Raw genomic sequence first — 17,502 nt, 5'->3', positions numbered from 1 at the left:
AATGAAGCTAAAGCAGTACAGTATGTATAAACCCTATATAAAAGATGCTTCTGTTTTAAAGCAATCATTGAACAAGATGCCCTCCCTCCCCTCAAAGGAAGTGGCACTTACAGACAGAGGCTTTCAAAGGAACAAGGCATGAACATTGGGATTCTAAGAGTTTCCATCTTTCCCCTTCCTGTTTTAAGGTGCTCTGCAAAGCCCTTGGAGAAGAGTCAAAGTCAAACCAAGTCCTGGCACAGAATGTGTCACTAGGGGTGGCTCTTGGCAACTCCAATCCAGATGGAGCTCGGTGTTTCTGTGGTGCCTTAGTGTCTCTGCATTAGCAGACCTGTTTAATCCAGCACCTACCTGAATATGTGGAAGAAAGCACTACATTTAAGGTGGGGGAGGGGTACGTGGAGGATTGAAGAGAAAGCTGCTGAGAGAATTCTAAGTTTTAAAAAGTCCCAAACTATTCTGCTTTATTGTACTCGCCTTAGCTATAGCAAATTAAGTATTTTGCTATCAGATTCAAAAGCAAGACACAAACAGAAGCGGGGAGAGGAGGGGAAGAGTTCAGTAACATAGCAGCTGGAATTAGTTTTATTTATTTAATTCCTGCCTGGTGTTTCAACCCAGAAGTCCCACTTTCAAATTCAGTTCTCCTTTGAGTGAACTTAACCTCTAATTTTGCTCCAGTTTCAATTTCTGCGCATATACATCTATAGAAACAGTGCATTCAATGTATGGATAAATACCATATAAATTGCCTATAAAAACCATGCACACATAAGACAAACAAAGCTACAAAGTAGCATCAAAGAACATAAAACCAAAATCACACACAAAATATAAGATGGCACAAAATACTGAATATCCATTTGCATCTTAAGCTACAGCCCATTTTCTTCAAATTATATCTTCAGTAGTTCAGAAGATAAATGTATGCATGTGTATAGACTGACTGGCACATGAAAATCATGGTTTTTACATGCACATATTTTCATGAATGCATAGCCAGAGTAATCCCAGTGCAGTTTTCACACATAATGGGATATCTCTTTTTGTAAAATGTTGATATTTTGTAAGATTTTGATATTACAACGACTAACAGGGCTTAAATGAAAGTACTTTAAATTTATGGTTCTCCATGCCACTATATGGCTCAGTTAAGTATTAATTTGCCTTAGTCAATGTGTTGTTGGACACTGTCTAGAGAGTAGATTTCTCCTCCAGTTTTTCCACTGCACATAGATGTGAATTCTCATAATGTTACATTAATAGTATGGATTAATGATTCTGGAGCATTCTTATAATCATTAACAGCACAAATCCATTCTTGGAAGTCTTTCTGAAAAATTAAAATAGTGAAGTCTATTCTTTTACTTGTCCCTGACCACTTCATGTGGGCAAGCCCTGTTAAAGGAAACTTGGGGGGGGGGGGTGTTTAATCAGGGCAGAACACCAAGACAAGGCTCACTGATATGGCCAGGACTTCCTTTCCAACACTATTTGCAAACCGCAACCTCAAATTATCATGTATGGAGGTTTTTCCCCCCCCAAAGGACATTGGACATGACTGGGGATGTGCATTTGGCATTTTTGAGCTGACTTAATATTCAAATCATGCCTTTTCATCATGAGTCAGGTATTAGTTAAGCGGAATCAGATTTGATTCATCTTACTTATAAGAGAATCCCAAATTAATTCAGGAATCCCGAATTTTTCAACTTCATTATACCCCATGGAGCCATTATAGTCAATGGCAAATATCCTAGAGTATATTCCATGGTTTTGGGGCTGGGGGGAGGGGGTTTGAGGTAGAGGCACACTAAAGCATAATAAGTTAATGCCACTGTGACAAATGTGACAAATGCCAGGCCAGTTCAACAGAACTAATGTCAAGCCCAGAATCCAAGCAAGGGGGAGGGGGGGTTGCAGGATAGCAGAACCAGTACAATAGTGGCTGCTTAGCAGCAGAATCCAGTGCCAACCTACCAGTGCCCAGCAGAAGCACCCTGGAGCACTGTAGCAAATGCCAGCTCAGGACTGATATCAACAGGGTCAACCCTAGCCCTTCTGGCACCCTAGGCAGCACAGCTCCGCCCTGAGTCACCGGGCCTGCTGCCTACTTGCAAGTAGCCCCGTGCCTGCCCCTACTTGGAGTAGCCCCGTGTCTGCCCCTACTTGCAAGTAGCCCCGCACCTGCCGCCTACTCACGAGTAGGTGGCAGGCATGGGGATAAGATGCTGGCTGCGTCAAAGCCAGTAGGGCAAAGCCTCTGTGATCAGAGGGGGTAGAAAGGGAGGAAAGGGAAGGGCTGGTGGCGACTGGGGGGCAGGCAGAAAGGGAGGGGAGGGAAAGTGCCCCAGCGGTGGCAATGGGGGGTGGGCAGAAAGGGAGGGAAGGGAAGGTGCCACCGCAGTGATGGGGGGGGGGGAGAGAGAGAGGCAGACAGGCAAACTAGACATTTGTCATGGGCAGAGGGGAAGCCCAATTCGGCACCCCCTCCCTCCTGGCACCCTAGGCAAGCAGCTAGTTTGCCTAGTGGGCGAGCCAGCCCTGGATATCAAGCACAGAATCACAATCCAAGCAAGGGGGGAGGGGGGTTGCAGGACAGCAGAATGAGTGCAGTAGTTGCTGCCCAGCAGTAGAACCCAGTGCCACTGTGGCAAATCAAAGCTCAACAATGTTTCTGGTGTGACACTGGTTAGTTCTGTTGCTGCCACATTGGCACTGGTTTCTGCTGCTCGGCAGTAGTAAATTGGCAGTAGGCTCTGCTGGGCACCAGTAGGCTGGCATTGGGTTCTGCTGCTGGGCAGCAACTACTGCACTGGTTCTGCTGTCCTTGCAGAAATCCCTCTCCCCTTTACTTCACAGATTCTCAGATCTGACCTTAGTTATTGGCATTGCCACAACGGAGTGGTTCTGCTGAGCACACTGCAGTGATTCTGCTGCTGGCCTTGCAAACATGCCCCCTCCCACACCTCACTTTCTACTGCAGAGACTCTCTAGGAGAATCTGCTAGGCTGTATGTCTGTCTAGCTTTCTTTTCCCCCCATTGGAAATAATGGAGGATGGCCCACAGAACTGGATACCCTGGTCCAAACTTTTTGAAACTTGGGGGTTCTTTTGGGAAGAGGCTGCAGTGCACTGAAAATTTAGTGCCTCTACTTCAAACCCCCTCCCCCCCATCACCCACTGAATATACCCTAGGAGGTTTGCCATTGGCTATAATGGTCCTATGGGGTATAACGGAGCTGAAAAAGACAGGTTGCTTACCTGTAACTGTAGATCTTCGAGTGGTCATCTGTGCATTCACACTCATGGGATAGTGCGCCTGCGCCGATCCCCGCATCGGTATCTGAAAAGCCCGGGATTTTTCCGCGCTCGGCGCCAATGGGCATGCGCAGGCGTCCCAATGCGCATGCTCACCGGCGCCAGTGCGGGGATCCCGCCAGTTCCTTCCTGACCGCTGGAAGCCCCTTACTGGAGGGAGACCGTCAGCAGTGGGGAAGGAGGGCGGGTAGTGTGAATGCACAGATGACCACTCGAAGATCTACAGTTACAGGTAAGCAACCTGTCTATCTTCTTCGTGGTCTCTGTGCTTCACACTCATGGGAGACTAGCAAGCAAAGCATACCTGGAGGCGGGAAGACGGTCAACCTGAAGAAACAGCTTGCAGCACCGCAGCTCCCAACCGAGTCCTCTGCTGAGCATGCACATCCAGCGTGTAGTGCTTCATGAAGGCATGCGGAGAAGACCAGGTAGCCGCCTTGCAGACATTGGAAAGGGACACACCCTTCAGGAATGCCACCGACGTGGCCATTGCCCTTGTGGAGTGTCCACGAATAGGTCCAGGTAAAGGCTTCTTTGCCAACAAATAACAAAGTTTAATCGTCTCAGTAAGCCACTTGGAAAGTCTCTGAGACGAAATCTTGGAACCTAACTTAGGGGCAGAGTAGGAGACAAAAAGTTGATTGTCCTTACGAAAACCCCGTGAACGATTTAAATAAAACAGGAGGGCACGCTTAACATCTAACGCATGCAACCTACGTTCCTCATCCGAGGAAGGGCTAGGGTAAAACGTGGGTAATGAAACTTCTAAGTTAAGGTGGAACTGAGAAACCACCTTGGGGAGAAAAGTGATGTCCGGAGCCAGGGAGACCCCTGATTCCCTAAAGACAAGGTAGGGGTAGTCACAGCACATCGCTGTGAGCTCCCCCACACGACGTGCCGAGGTAATGGCAACCAAAAATGCAGTCTTCCAAGACAAAAGTTGTAAGGAACATGTTGCCATAGGTTCAAAAGGACAACGAGTCAACTTGTCCAGAACCAGAGTCAAGTCCCACAACTGTGGCGGGATCTAGAAGGAGGGTGAAGGCGAAACAGTCCCTTCATGAACCTCTTGGAATGAGGGTGAGCGAAAACAGAGTAACCCTCTACTGAACCATGGAAAGCAGAGATAGCTGCCAAATAAACCTTGATGGAGGGGAATACCAGCCCCTCATCCACCAAGGCTAAAAGAAACTCAAAAATTGCCGAAAGCCCAACAGAGTCAGGCGGCCTAGGAGAGGCAGCCACAAAGTTACTAAATTTCTTCCACTTCCTCTCGTAAGAGGCACGAGTGGAAGGTTTCCTGCTGCTTTGGAGGACTTGCTGAACCCTGGTGGAAAAACCTAGTGGTCGATGAACCACGCTGTCAATTTCAGGTGAGGCACATTGTGGTGGAGTATGTGCCCGCCCTGGGCCGACAACAGGTCCGGATCTGCCGGGAACTGGTAGAAGACCCCCTTCGACTGCCGGAGCAGGATCGAGAACCAGCTCTGACGGGGCCACCAAGGAGTCACCAGGATGCAACGCGGCCTCTCCTGCACTAGCTTGTGGACTACCCTCGTCAGCAGAGGTAGGGGTGGGAACATATAAAGGAACCAACCCCCCCACGGAAGTAGGAGTCCGTCTCCCAACGAGGCTGGATCTGCACCTCCCCTGGCACAGAACAAGGGGCACTTCTTGTTCTCCGCCGTGGCAAAGACATCTAGCTGTGGGTACCCCCAGAGCTGGAACACCAGCTCTAGGAATCGCCATTGCAGTTCCCATTCGTGTGGGGAAGCACCACCCCTGTTGAGAGAGTCCGCCCGTATGTTGAGGACCCCCGGCAGATGTGTTGCCTTCACAAAAATGTCCCACTGGAGGCACTCCGTCCAGAGATCCATCCCCAGCGAGCACAACCTGCGAGACACTGTCCCTCACTGTCTGTTTATATAGCACAGGGCCGTGGTATTGTCCGTAAGCAGTGCCACAGTCCTCCCCGCTAACAGTGGACGGAAAGAGCAAAGGGCAAAGTGAACCGCCAGCAGTTCTAGGTAATTTATGTGGCACCGACTCAGTTTCGGTGGCCATTGACCTCCCACACATAGATCCTCCAGGTGTGCTCCCCACCCCCACAGGGAAGCATCGGTAGCGATAGTCACATTGGGAGTTGGAAGATGGAAGGGAGCCCCTTGGCAGATGTTGCTCTCTGATCCCCACCATTGCAGTGACTGGAGAGTCCCAGGTGGGATGGTGAACCTCTTTCGAGGTGAGTCTATGAGAGGGCGAAAATGGCGCAAGAACCATAACTGTAGTCCCCTCATTCGTAATCTTGCGAAACGTAGCACGCTTGTCGTCGCAGCCATCAGCCCCAGCATCCGCTGGAGCTGCTGGGCTGTGCCCCACTGCCGCCTTTGAAGTAGCTGTACCAGACTGATGATGTCCTTTGCTCTCTGCGAAAGAAGGAATGCTCGGTGTTGATCTGTGTCCAACAGAGCCCCTATGAATTGAACTGTCTTTGACGGAGTAAGATGGGATTTCTCCAGGTTGACCTGCAACCCCAAGGTGTTGAGAAGACGCAGAGTGATGGCAATATGTGTTGTTAAGCTCTCCCTCGACCTTGCCACAAGAAGCCAGTCATCGATGTATGGGAAGACAACGACTCCCTGAAGATGAAGGTGGGCAGCCACCACACTCATCAGCTTCGTGAACACCCGAGGAGCAGTAGACAGTCCAAAAGGCAGGGCCCTGAACTGGAAGTGCCGAGCACCCACTGCAAACCTTAGGAAACGTCTGAACACAGGGTGAATGCTGACATGAAAGTAGGCATCCTTGAGGTCCAGGGTCGCCATCCAGTCTCCCTGATTGATGAGAGGCAGGATTGTTTGCAGTGTGGCCATTCTGAACTTCTGGTACAGAATAAATTTGTTCAGACTCCGGAGGTCCATGATAGGCCTCAGGCCCCCGTCCCGTTTGGGGACCAAGAAGTAACGGGAGTAGAAGCCTCCTGTCCTGGCCTCTGGTGGAACTACCTCTATGGCTTGTTTCTGTAGGAGGTTGGTCACCTCCGCCAGCAGAGGTGGGGAAGGGGGAGTGGTAACTACCACGGACTGATTCGGGGTCTGAACAAACTCTATTTTGTAGCCCTCTTTTACGATGGACAGAGCCCACCTGTCTGTGGAGATCAACTCCCAGGCAGGCAGGAAAGGGCGTAGGCGGATGGATGAGCTAACAGTGGGGGCGATGACGCGTGCTTGCGGGAAGTCAAACCCCCTGCTTCTGGGGACGAGTCCCCTTAGACTTGTTGGAGGATTGGGCCCCGTAACGGTTCCTGCCGTTACCAGAGTAAGAGGGTCGTTCCGGCTGTGCAGGTCGAGGACACCATTGCTCGGGGGAGAACCTTTGGTAGGGCTTCTTGGTCCAGGGCTTAGGCCACTGCCTGGATCTGGAAGCCTTGGGGGTAGATTGGATGCCCAAGTTTTTAGAAGTCTTGACACTCTTGTCGAACTCTTGCAGCGCCGTGTCAGTTGTGGTGCTGAAGAGCCCGTCACCCTCAAAAGGCAGATCTTCAATGAAGGTTTTTGTATCTTGGTGGAGTGCCGTAGACCTGAGCCAGGAGTGTCGCCGAATGCAGACTGCAGCGGTGATTTGCTTAGCTGAAGCCTCCACCATATGTTTCGCTGCAGCCAGTTGTTGTCTGGCCACAGCGAGACCTTCTTTCTGCAGCTTGGTTGCAGCAGCCCTCTTATCTTCACTTAGAGAAGAGAGGAACGGGGAAAGTTATTCCCACACGGCATATTGGTACCTAGCCATGCAGGCGGCATAGTTAGATACCTTGATGCCGAGTGCCCCCGCTGAATAGACCTTGCGGCCCATTCCGTCAATCTTCCTCCCTTCTTTGTCAGGCGGAGAGGAGTGGACCTTCCTAGCCTTTGAGGAAGAAGAGACTACCACCGAGTTAGGCCGTGGGTGGGTGAATAAAAATTCAGCCCCTGTCTCCTGGACCCTGTACATATGGTCCAGCCGTTTGGAGGATACAGGAGTCGAGGAAGGCTTACTCCAAGGTTCCTTGATAACTTGAAGGATCACCTTGGTGACCGGCAGGGCGACCGCAGTGGACGTGTTCTTCTGCATGATATCGAACACGTTGTCGTCCACTACGGGTTCTGGCTGGGTCACAGGCAGTCTGAGGGTGGCAGCAATGCGTTTCACTAGGTCCCCATAAGACTTCAAATCTTCCGAAGGCGAAATCGGAAGATCCTCAGCCGTCTGGGAGACCGATGAAGGTTCTAAGTCTTGGGCTTCATTGTCCGACTCCGATGATGAGGAGTCTTGATGGGCGGAGTGCCCCGAGAGAATCGGGGTCGACTCTCGCGGTGGAAGCTGGACCGGTGATCTTCGTACAGTTTCGACCGGGACTAACTGTCGGTCCGGGGGGACCGACACCAACGCCTTCCGGGATCGGTGCGATACCCTCGACATGGAGGAGAATTCCGATGCTCGCTCCCAGTCCTGGTAGTCCTCAGGGTACCAACGACAGGATTCGTATCGGGAGTAGGGAGGTTGCCACCTGCGTTGCTCCCATGGTGGTATCGGGAAGCGTTGAGGTGCATAGAAGTGTTCCGGCTCACGCCTGTCTCGGGGCCTGAACTGGACCGGTGGGACTATCGGTGCCGACGCCTCCACCTCCGAGGTCGATTCGCTGGCCGACCGTCGATGGGACCCGGAAGATGATGAGCGTTGTCAGGTCGATCTCCGGCTCCTGCTCCGACGCCGATAGGCGTTGCTGAATCACAGGGCTTCGGCGTGGAGAGGCCATGATCTTCTTAGGCAGCTTAGGGACCGCCGAAGTCGATGCGCTGACCGACGGGGAAGGAGTGCGGGGTCGCTTCCGCTTCTCCTTTGATTTCGCCTTCTTAGGAGCTCGGGTCCCCGAGTCCTCTCGGCGCTTCTTAGTGGGCGTATCCACCGAGCCCTTGCGGGAACGTTTTGTGGAGCCACGCTCTTCCGGCAGTTCGGTCAAAGTCAGTGTCGGAGCAGCATCGGCCGATGCAAGCTCCTGTGCCGGGGTGTCGGTCGATTTCGGTACCGATGACTCCATCGGTCGATGAGGTCGGAGCGCCGATTCGGTTAACGCCGCCGATAACCGAGCCGCATGATTTTTTCTGGTCTGCTTCGAGAAGCGGAGACAGTGCGGGCAAGTCTCTACTCGGTGCGCTGCTCCCAGGCACAGCAGGCACAGGGAATGGCCATCTGGAGGGGCGATCTTCTTCCCACAAGCACGGCAGCGCTTGAAAAACCCCCAGCGACTTTCCATAGAAAGAAGCCGCACGTAAAATTACTCAGAGTGGTCTGAGAAAAATGGGGGAAAGCGAGGGCGAAATACCCCAAGGGGCAGTCCGCCAGACAAACAAAAAACGCTTTTTTTTTTCTAACACTAACACTAACTAAACTATCAAACTACTAACTAACTAACTAGGAACAATAAACGGGCTAAAACGAGAAAAAAAGGCAAGGCCAAGAATTCTCACCGACCGGGGAAACAGAAAGGTAAACCTCTCAGCGCAGCGGTCAGAAAGGAACTGGCGGGATCCCCGTGCTGGCGCCGGTGAGCATGCGCATTGGGACGCCTGCGCATGCCCATTGGCGCCGAGCGCGGAAAAATCCCGGGCTTTTCAGATACCGATGCGGGGATCGGCGCAGGCGCACTATCCCATGAGTGTGAAGCACAGAGACCACGAAGAAGATTTTCAGGATTCCCCAATTTTACCTGAATTCCAATACAATACCGATATTGGAATTTGGTTTTCAATGCAAAAACAAAATTTTAAAGGACCAACAACCCCAAATCTGAAAAATGCAACAACAACAAAAATCTTCCACATCCCTAGACATGACCTTCCCAGATTATTACCAGAGACAGATAAAACACAAACAAAGAAATAATTAAAACATCCAGAAAGTGAAACACAGCAGTAGTGTAAAGATGACTGGTGTGATGTGGTGCTATCCCTGGAATTCCAAAGATCCTTTCCCACTGGACAATTACTTTCTCCATCTAAATAAATAAACTGAAGAACTATTGATTTCACTTTCATAACCGTTGATTATTTTGCTAATGTACATATTTAAGTTCTTATCTATGTAAAACAACAAGCCATTTACTTAGGAGCTTGTTCAATGTTAGAGTTAGAAATAATGTAAAGTTTGTTGTGAGGAGTTAAACCAGCATTGTGAGAGGTTCTCTATGACATATAATTAACCTTCATTTTGTTCTTCAGCAATTGGTTGTCATTGTAGTTTGGAGGTTTCTCAGATTCTGTTCCTCCTTTCTGTTTTCAAAATACAGTGCAGCAAACTGAGATCATTCAGCCATTCCTCCTGAGCACTAGCAAAAGGACTAGCTAGGGCTCAGGAGGGTTGTCACCAGTAGTGCAGCTCTGGCATGTGCAGAAGACATGGCAGCTGGTCCCAGCACCACCCATCAAGGGGGTCCTTCTGTGTTCCAATTCTCTGCTCCGAGCCAGAGTCAGACAAGTTGTACCAGGTCCAGCAATTCTGGATAGTTGTGTTCCTTGCTATGGTGCAGGCTAAGGACATGCAGACAAATGCCATCAGACTATTGGCTACTACTTCACCATATCATCCAACAACTGTAAAAGTTTAGTGGCTGCATTAAAATGAGACAATAATATACAGCTACAGGAGCTACTGCGTACTTAAGGCATGAGAGCTTTCCCACTCCAATATTCTGCCATTAAAACAGCTGAAAATTAAATCCATAAGCCAGCTAAAATTGGAGAGAAGATACGTACATGCACAGTAGTATCACTTGGAAAGTGACTCAGAAAAGTCCAATGTAAAATGGTCAATATAGACCTTCATGGTCAAATGCTGCCTTCATGTTGAAGTCTGTGCATGAGACAAATAGTATAGTATGCCATTTCCTGCTTACAAATCATTAGTGAAAATTTTAAATATCTAACTTTTCTCTTAAAACAGAAAGCAGGGGACTACTGTTTCAGAATGAATCTTTTTGAAAATGCATTTACATACAAGAGGTAGGAAGTAGCAAAACTGTATTTATTTTTATTGACAATCCATAAAAGTGGAAGAGCACTGCAAAAAAAGATTCCAGATGCAAAACAGGCTGAAAGGTGGTGGGGGGGGGGTTAACTATAAATTGCATTGCTGCACTATCCAGCTATACAACATACAACTGAGCAACAAAAATAAAAGTGGGGGAGGATACCTGCTGAAAAAAATATTCTTCAAATAGGATATACTTAAAATTGAAAAGGGGAAGGTTGGGGTTTTTTTCCCAGGAGTAAAAAGATCTCCATGTTGTGATCCCCAATCACTAAACTGCTACTGGGCAGGAGTTGGTTTTGGGGTGTTGAAAGAGAATGTGACAACATGTTCGTGCTACAAGCTATTGCTTCCACTGGCCAGGAAGGCCCATTGGATGCCAGATAAAGAAACAGGAATGACAACTATTAACTAGTTTTTGTACAACATGGTACAAATTTAATTTTGTTAATGAAAGCTGATTCCCAGTAAAAAAAAAACACCCTGGCATTTGGGGGTACATATGTAGAAATATCATTTCTACATTATTATAACATTGTTTTAAAACCAACTGCAGAGCTTATCTTATTCATATCATAACCCTTACAATGCATTGCATGGGCATCTATGCTTATGTTACACAGTATTCTTATAGCTGCATCAGAACAAGCACAACAATGCCCCCTAGGCTGAACAGCAGCTTTCTACAAAACACTCTGCCCCTACCCCATGATTTAAGAACAAACTGCCATTTCGTCCAAAGGAATCCACAATGACTGCACAGTCATGCTGGCTCAAGTGGGCAGTGGGTTGCAAAATAAATATCACTATATTCACCCTGTTGATCAATGTTAAGAAAGGATGATAAAAATAATAATAATAATAAATATTCTTTGCAGTGGCTTTTATAAAAGAGAGTATGGATCTTGAAAATAAATATTTCTACTCATCTTGCCAATGGGACAGAACGTAACAATCTGCATAGACTGTTTTTGATTTATTTGTTTTTTATGACGAGAGGCATAGTTGAAACAATTCACATACAGCAGTAATGAAAAGCCCTTTTGTGGCTAACACACTGGATAAATTGTTCCCCCTTATATAAAGATTGCTCCTGTAGCTTTGCCAAAGTCATGGCGATTTTGCGTTTTGCTACGTAAATCCCCAAGAGGAGAGTTTTAACTTGCGCACCTGACCTTTACAGAAAGAAGGTCATTGCAGAAGCACCGCTGCATCTTGCTAACGGGTGCTTTTGTGCTATTTGCACAACTTTTTCAAATTGGTTTTGCATATATAACAAATATTTTTGTTCAATGAAAGAAAAAAGGTCTTTTAAAAGAATGGAACACTAACCATACTGTGCATACCAAGATATATGCATACATTAGAAGTACTTCAGGTCTTTATGAGGAAAATCCTAAAAACCATACCTTGGTCAGGGTTAAAGACCAAAGCACCTATTATATTGTTCCAAACCATTATGAATGGCATCTCTTGAACTGTGAAATGTATGCTTCTCATATGAATATGTAGAAGAGTTCCCATGTCAGCAGTGGAAACCATCAACAACATCTACCTGGTGGAAATTAATTCTCATACTTAATTGTCTTGGAGGCATCCACTGCTGACATGGATACCTCCTATGCTTCCATTCAGAACCTCCTGATACTACATGCTAAATAAGGGATGCTGAGAAGAAGAAGATGAAGATATTGGATTTATATCCCGCCCTCCACTCCGAATCTCAGAGTTTCAGAGTGGCTCACAATCTCAGCCCTCTTCCAGCTGGCCTATAACTAACTGGCATTGGAAACTCTATAGAAGGTTGTAGTGTAGTATTCTGATAGATCACTTGTTTTATATGTTTTATTATTTTACTGTTTTAACTGCTGTAACTTGATGTATTTTAAATCTAAAATTTATGTTACATCTTATATGTTGTGAGCCGCCCTGAGCCACTTCGGTGGGAAGGGCGGGATATATATTGAAATAAACTGAAACTGAAACCTTCCTCCCCCACAACAGATACCCTGTGAGGTGGCTGGGGCTGAGGGAGCTCTCACAGAAGCTGCCCTTTCAAGGACAACTCTACAAGAGTTATGGCTGACTCAAGGCCATTCCCGCAGCTGCAAGTGGAGGAATGGGGAATCAAACCCAGTTCTCCCAGATAAGAGTCTGCACACTTAACCACTACACCAAACTGGCTCTTGATGTGAACATGTTTGCCAGCAGAGGAGTCAGATGTGAACATGTTTGCCAGCAGAGGACACCTGGATCAACCTTCTCATTTACACAAGTTGAGCCCCATTGTCAGATTGCCTTAATCATGCCATCATACCGGCGTTAACATCATGCATAGCAACTTTGTTCTTCCACAACAGGCACATGTGCCACAGGTCATGGCCTAGCAGTGCCTTGTTAACTAAGGACACTTTCATACACACTAAATAACACACTTTCAATCCACTTTCAATGCACTTTGCAGCTGGATTTCACTGTGTGAAATGGCAAAATCCATTTGCAAACGGTCACTGAAGTAGATTGAAACTACATTATTTAACATGCGTGAAAAGCGCTCTAAGTTAACGTTTGTATTGCAGGTTGTGGCTGTTTTTGTATCTGAACAGCCTACGAACTGAATTGTCCAGCTCAGCAGCTAAGAGGCACATTTTCCCCAGTTTCATGGTCATGTCATCCTAGATAAAGAATCATTCACAGTTCAACCCTTCTGTGCCAGCAGACAGATGCATCCTTTGAATGACTCTTTTGGACTCAAGGACTGTTTGGGGGGCTGCACAGTCAGCTGCAAATCACCAGAACTGATTGCAAAAGAAAAAAAAGTACCTTGATAGGTAGGTCAAGCACATTTGATCAAAAATGGTAGGCACTATGGCAGGGAAAGGGGCAGCCGAAATAGTATGCGATCACATGCATCAGTTCACACAGAAGTACATTTTATATTCCACTTTCAACTCTCTTACAGCAGTACAGATTCAGTTATGTGATTTAACCATGCATTCACAGTTGTGTTTGTTTACTGCAACTGGATGCATCTGAGCAGCTCAGACGTGACCAAATAGTATGTCAAAACGTCAACACCCATGACCTCTTCCTGTGAGTAGGATGCAAGGTGGGGGGGGGGGGGTGATCGAACATCCTAGCATGCTATTCCCCAATAAAGTCATCAACCAGAAACAGCAAGCATGCAGATAAGATAAATACATGCACTAATCCTCTCTTGAACAGATGGCTCAGCTCTGAGGATAAGAGACTAGATCATTCCAGATATGCAGAGTCTAGAGCAGGGGTGGCCAACGGTAGCTTGCCAGATGTTTTTGGCTTATAACTCCCATCAGCCCCAGCCAGCATGGCCAATGGCTGGGGCTGATGGGAGTTGTAGGCAAAAAACATCTGGAGAGCTACCGTTGGCCACCCCTGATCTAGAGGATGCTTGCTTTACATCACCACTGACAGATGTTCTAGAAAACATATCACTTGTGTACTTCAACTTGCATTAACAACATACGCAGGAGACACACCAACACATGCAGAGGAAAAGAGGGCACACTGGCCCTGCCATTTGCTTGCAACAGAATGAGTGCCCCCACCTCACTACAATGTATGTTTGCCCAAATGTATGCACATATCCACTGAACATATGTAGGCTCTGCTCCTATGGTCAGGAATGTCCAAGATGCTACAGTACTGATTACAAATACAGAGGCCAGATTATTCCAAATGTGGAAGTCAAAGTTCACTTCATCAAATGCTGGGGCTGCACTCAAAGACTGGAGAACTGGAACAGTGGGGCCACCTATATACACCGCTGGGTTCCCATGCAAGCATGTCATTGGATCAATCAAACCAGCAGGGGGCCTGTGATTGGAGAAGGGCAGCAGGGATATGGATCCTATTGCCCTTTGTTCCTGAGTCCCCAAACTCAATCCTACAGGCTCCAATGAGCCAGGCAGGACAATATATATATGTGTGTGTGTGTTTCTCTGAAGGAAAAGGAACCTTTGAAGCGTCACATCCCTACCTCCTTCTCTTCCCCATTCTCTGCCTTCCCCAGGCACTGTCCCCAAATCTCCAAGAATATCCCCAGACAGATTTGGCAAACCTAAGTCAGGGAATGGTTACAAAGAAAGGAAAGTTCAAATTAGATCCCATCAAAACAGAGTAATTAATCCAGTCAGAGTGGGTGAGGACCACTCTCAATTATTGATAGAATACTAAACAAGTTTATCTAGTCTATGATGGTATAGCTTATACAGTAAATATGAACTTCAAAGGGCTTCCCAGTTTTAGGAAGACACACCTTCTCTAACATGTTCTTTAAAACAAGATTTCCCAACATTATAGCAGATTGTTGGCTGGAAATCCAGCCTATTAGCCCACCCAAGTGATTCACAACTCTTACAAGAGAGAAAGAAAAATTATATCCAATGTCACCCCTTGTTTTTATTTCATTTTATAAATAACTTAAGAGTCCACTTTTCTGCAAGAGCATTACTAATGACACTGTACATAAATTTTATTTTGGCTGATTCTGCCTTTTCTTTCAACTCACTGCACTGAAAAATACACCTGTGATTTCTCCTTTTGAGAGAGAATGAATGAACAGGAGACAGGACAGTGTGTACTTATTAACAACTTAGGCAACAATCTAGTAGGAGAAGTTTCAGAATCTACTGAAAAGAACTAGATGTTTCTAGTTTGTTTAGATTGAGAATTTTGAGGGTCTTAAGGCTGTTTTACTCTATTTGATAATTATTTTAAAACCATGGTCTCACCCTATTTAAGCCTTGATTTTGAAAAACATTTACTTTCTACCTAGGCATTTAAAGGAACAGGCCAATAGAATATTTACATTTTTAATGATATCCACATTGGCCAATACTGTGTTTGATGATCTATATATCTCATTTTTATGCCCTATGGCACAGAGTGTTAAAGCTGCAGTAATGCTCATGACCTGAGTTCAATCCCCAGCAGAAGCTGGGTTTTCAGGTAGCCGGCTCGAAGTTGACTCAGCCTTCCATCCTTCTGAGGTCGGTAAAATTGAGTACCCAGCTTGCTGGGAGGAAAGTGAAGATGACTGGGGAAGGCAATGGCAAACCACCCCATAAGTCTGCCATGAAAACGTTGTGAAAGCAACGTCACCCCAGAGTTGGAAACAACTGGTGCTTGACCTTTCCTTCTTTCCATGAAAACTTTGTGAAAGCAACGTCACCCCAGAGTTGAAAACAACTGGTCCTTTGACCTTTCCTTTTTTCTTTTTTCCTTCATAGAGCTCAGGGGAATGTGATGCGCTCTCATCTCTATATTTGCCTGTTTCCCTAGTTATTTGGCCTCTCAGATGGGTTAGTTGGCTGAATGTTAGAATCAGTTCACCCAAAAGAACACTTCAGATTCCACTTTCAGCTCTCTCGTTGCAGTACAGATTCAGTTATGTGATTTAACCATTTATATAACATTCAGATTGGGAATATCTGGGAGACTCAAATGCAAATCCCCACTCATGCCATGGAAGCTCGTTGGGTGACCTTGGGCCAGTTGCACTCTCTCAGCCTAACCTGCCTGTTGAGAGGATAAAATGGAGGAAATGATGAAAGGCATTTTGAGTTCCCATTGGGGAGAAAGGCAGGGTATAAATGAACTAAATAAACTAGATATTTGTACCCTGCTTTTCTCCCCACATGAACCCAAAGCAGCCTACAAAAGTTTAAACAAATTAAATGAATGACTCAACAAACAAAAGAACGTACATTTGATCAAAAATGGTAGGCACTATGGCAGGGAAAGGGGCAGCTGAAATAGTATGCCCTTCCTCAAATCAATGGCTGGATCATCCAAAGGCACAGGCTGCAAGCCTAGGGCTATTTGCCTCTTGCCCTTCATTGCTTTATATTTGCAGCAGGAAGAGAAAAGCAAATGCTCAGCAAAATGTTACAGCTGGCAAAGGTCTTGCCCTCTCAACAGGACACTTTGAATACAATGGAACTCATTATGCTGAAGATAAACCTGTTTCTAAAGTGTCACTGGACTCCTGTTTCATTCTGCCATTTAGGGCTACTAGAATAATATCAAAATTAGTAACATAAATTAATAAGCAGTTTATATCCCAGAAAAGTCTCAGTCTCTTATGTTCAGAAGTCCAATATTTTTACTGTTTAGTCCATAACCATTTCAAAATGTTCCTGTATTCACAACATATACAGCTGAAAGGCCACAAGTAGGCTTCCCAAATCCCCCGCTTTGCCTGGTGACCCCCGATTTGAAGCCTTCTTCTCCCGCTAGCCAAAACTCTGGAAAGCGGGGGGGGGGGGGGGGGAATGGCGGCCCTTCCCACCCAGCCCCGATCTCAGCAACTTTTCCTTGCCCTGCCCTTCCCACCCAGCCCCTTCGCAGCAGCCTTTCTTCAGTTTTCCCAGGCTGCTTCCGGTCCCAATCAGCTGGCTGGCGGGAGAGGGGGGGAGAGAGGGAGCCCCGCCTGCAAAGGACCATGTGCCTTTGCACCTCCAGAGGCTTGACTTGAAAGGCTTCCATTTAGGATGGTGTGTCTGTGTGTGTTTCTGTGAAGAAGCTGGCAGCAAATGGTGAGTTGAGAGGCTGATCCGCTGCTTCAGACTGGCCAGAAAGAGGGGGGGGGGGGGAGAGGGAAACGTCTTCATTATTTCCTATGTGATCGATTCTCATAGGGTATAATGGGGAATTGTTCTGGAGGTTTTGGGGGCTCTGGGGGAGCTGTTTTTTGAGGTAGAGGCACCAAATTTTCAATATAGTATCTAGTGCCTCTTCCCAAAGTACCCCCCAAGTTTCAAAACGATTGGACCAGGGGGTCGAATTCTATGAGCCCCAAAAGAAGGTGCCCCTATCCATTATTTCCTATGGAAGGAAGACATTTAAAAAGGTGTGCTGTCCCTTTAAATGTGATGGCCAGAACTCTCTTGGAGTTCAATTATGCTTGTCACATCCTTGTTCCTGGCTCCACCCCCAAAGTCCCCAGATATTTCTTGAATTGGACTTGGCAACCCTAGCCACAAGACACCCACACGTTGATAGCAGCATACAGGCTGTCAAACTTCTATGCAGGTTACAGGCGACAACATGTGTCCTGGGTTAACAAAATCATGTGGG

The 17,502-nt window shown here is 46.9% G+C and overlaps 1 protein-coding gene across 8 annotated transcripts in view; it reads right to left on the bottom strand.

The window, feature by feature from the left end:
• The window catches only part of MITF (melanocyte inducing transcription factor), a 191,040-nt gene that overhangs the window by 85,901 nt on the left and 87,637 nt on the right, over positions 1-17,502 (bottom strand). The window contains exon 1 of one of the 8 annotated variants that reach the window (XM_060239534.1): positions 112-231. The exons of 6 other annotated variants lie outside the window; for them this stretch is intronic. In XM_060239534.1, coding sequence (XP_060095517.1) covers positions 112-167 — 56 coding nt within the window. In that variant the 5' untranslated portion in view covers positions 168-231. Of the gene's footprint in view, positions 1-111; positions 232-17,502 lie in introns of those variants that run through there. One more of the 8 variants, XM_060239530.1, reaches the window with a different exon arrangement.

The sequence above is a fragment of the Heteronotia binoei genome, chromosome 5 (genome assembly GCF_032191835.1).
Source record: "Heteronotia binoei isolate CCM8104 ecotype False Entrance Well chromosome 5, APGP_CSIRO_Hbin_v1, whole genome shotgun sequence".
NCBI classification, from domain to species: Eukaryota; Metazoa; Chordata; class Lepidosauria; order Squamata; family Gekkonidae; genus Heteronotia; species Heteronotia binoei.
The sequence above is the reverse complement of the archived record's forward strand: the minus strand, read 5'-3'. Positions and strand labels throughout refer to the sequence as shown.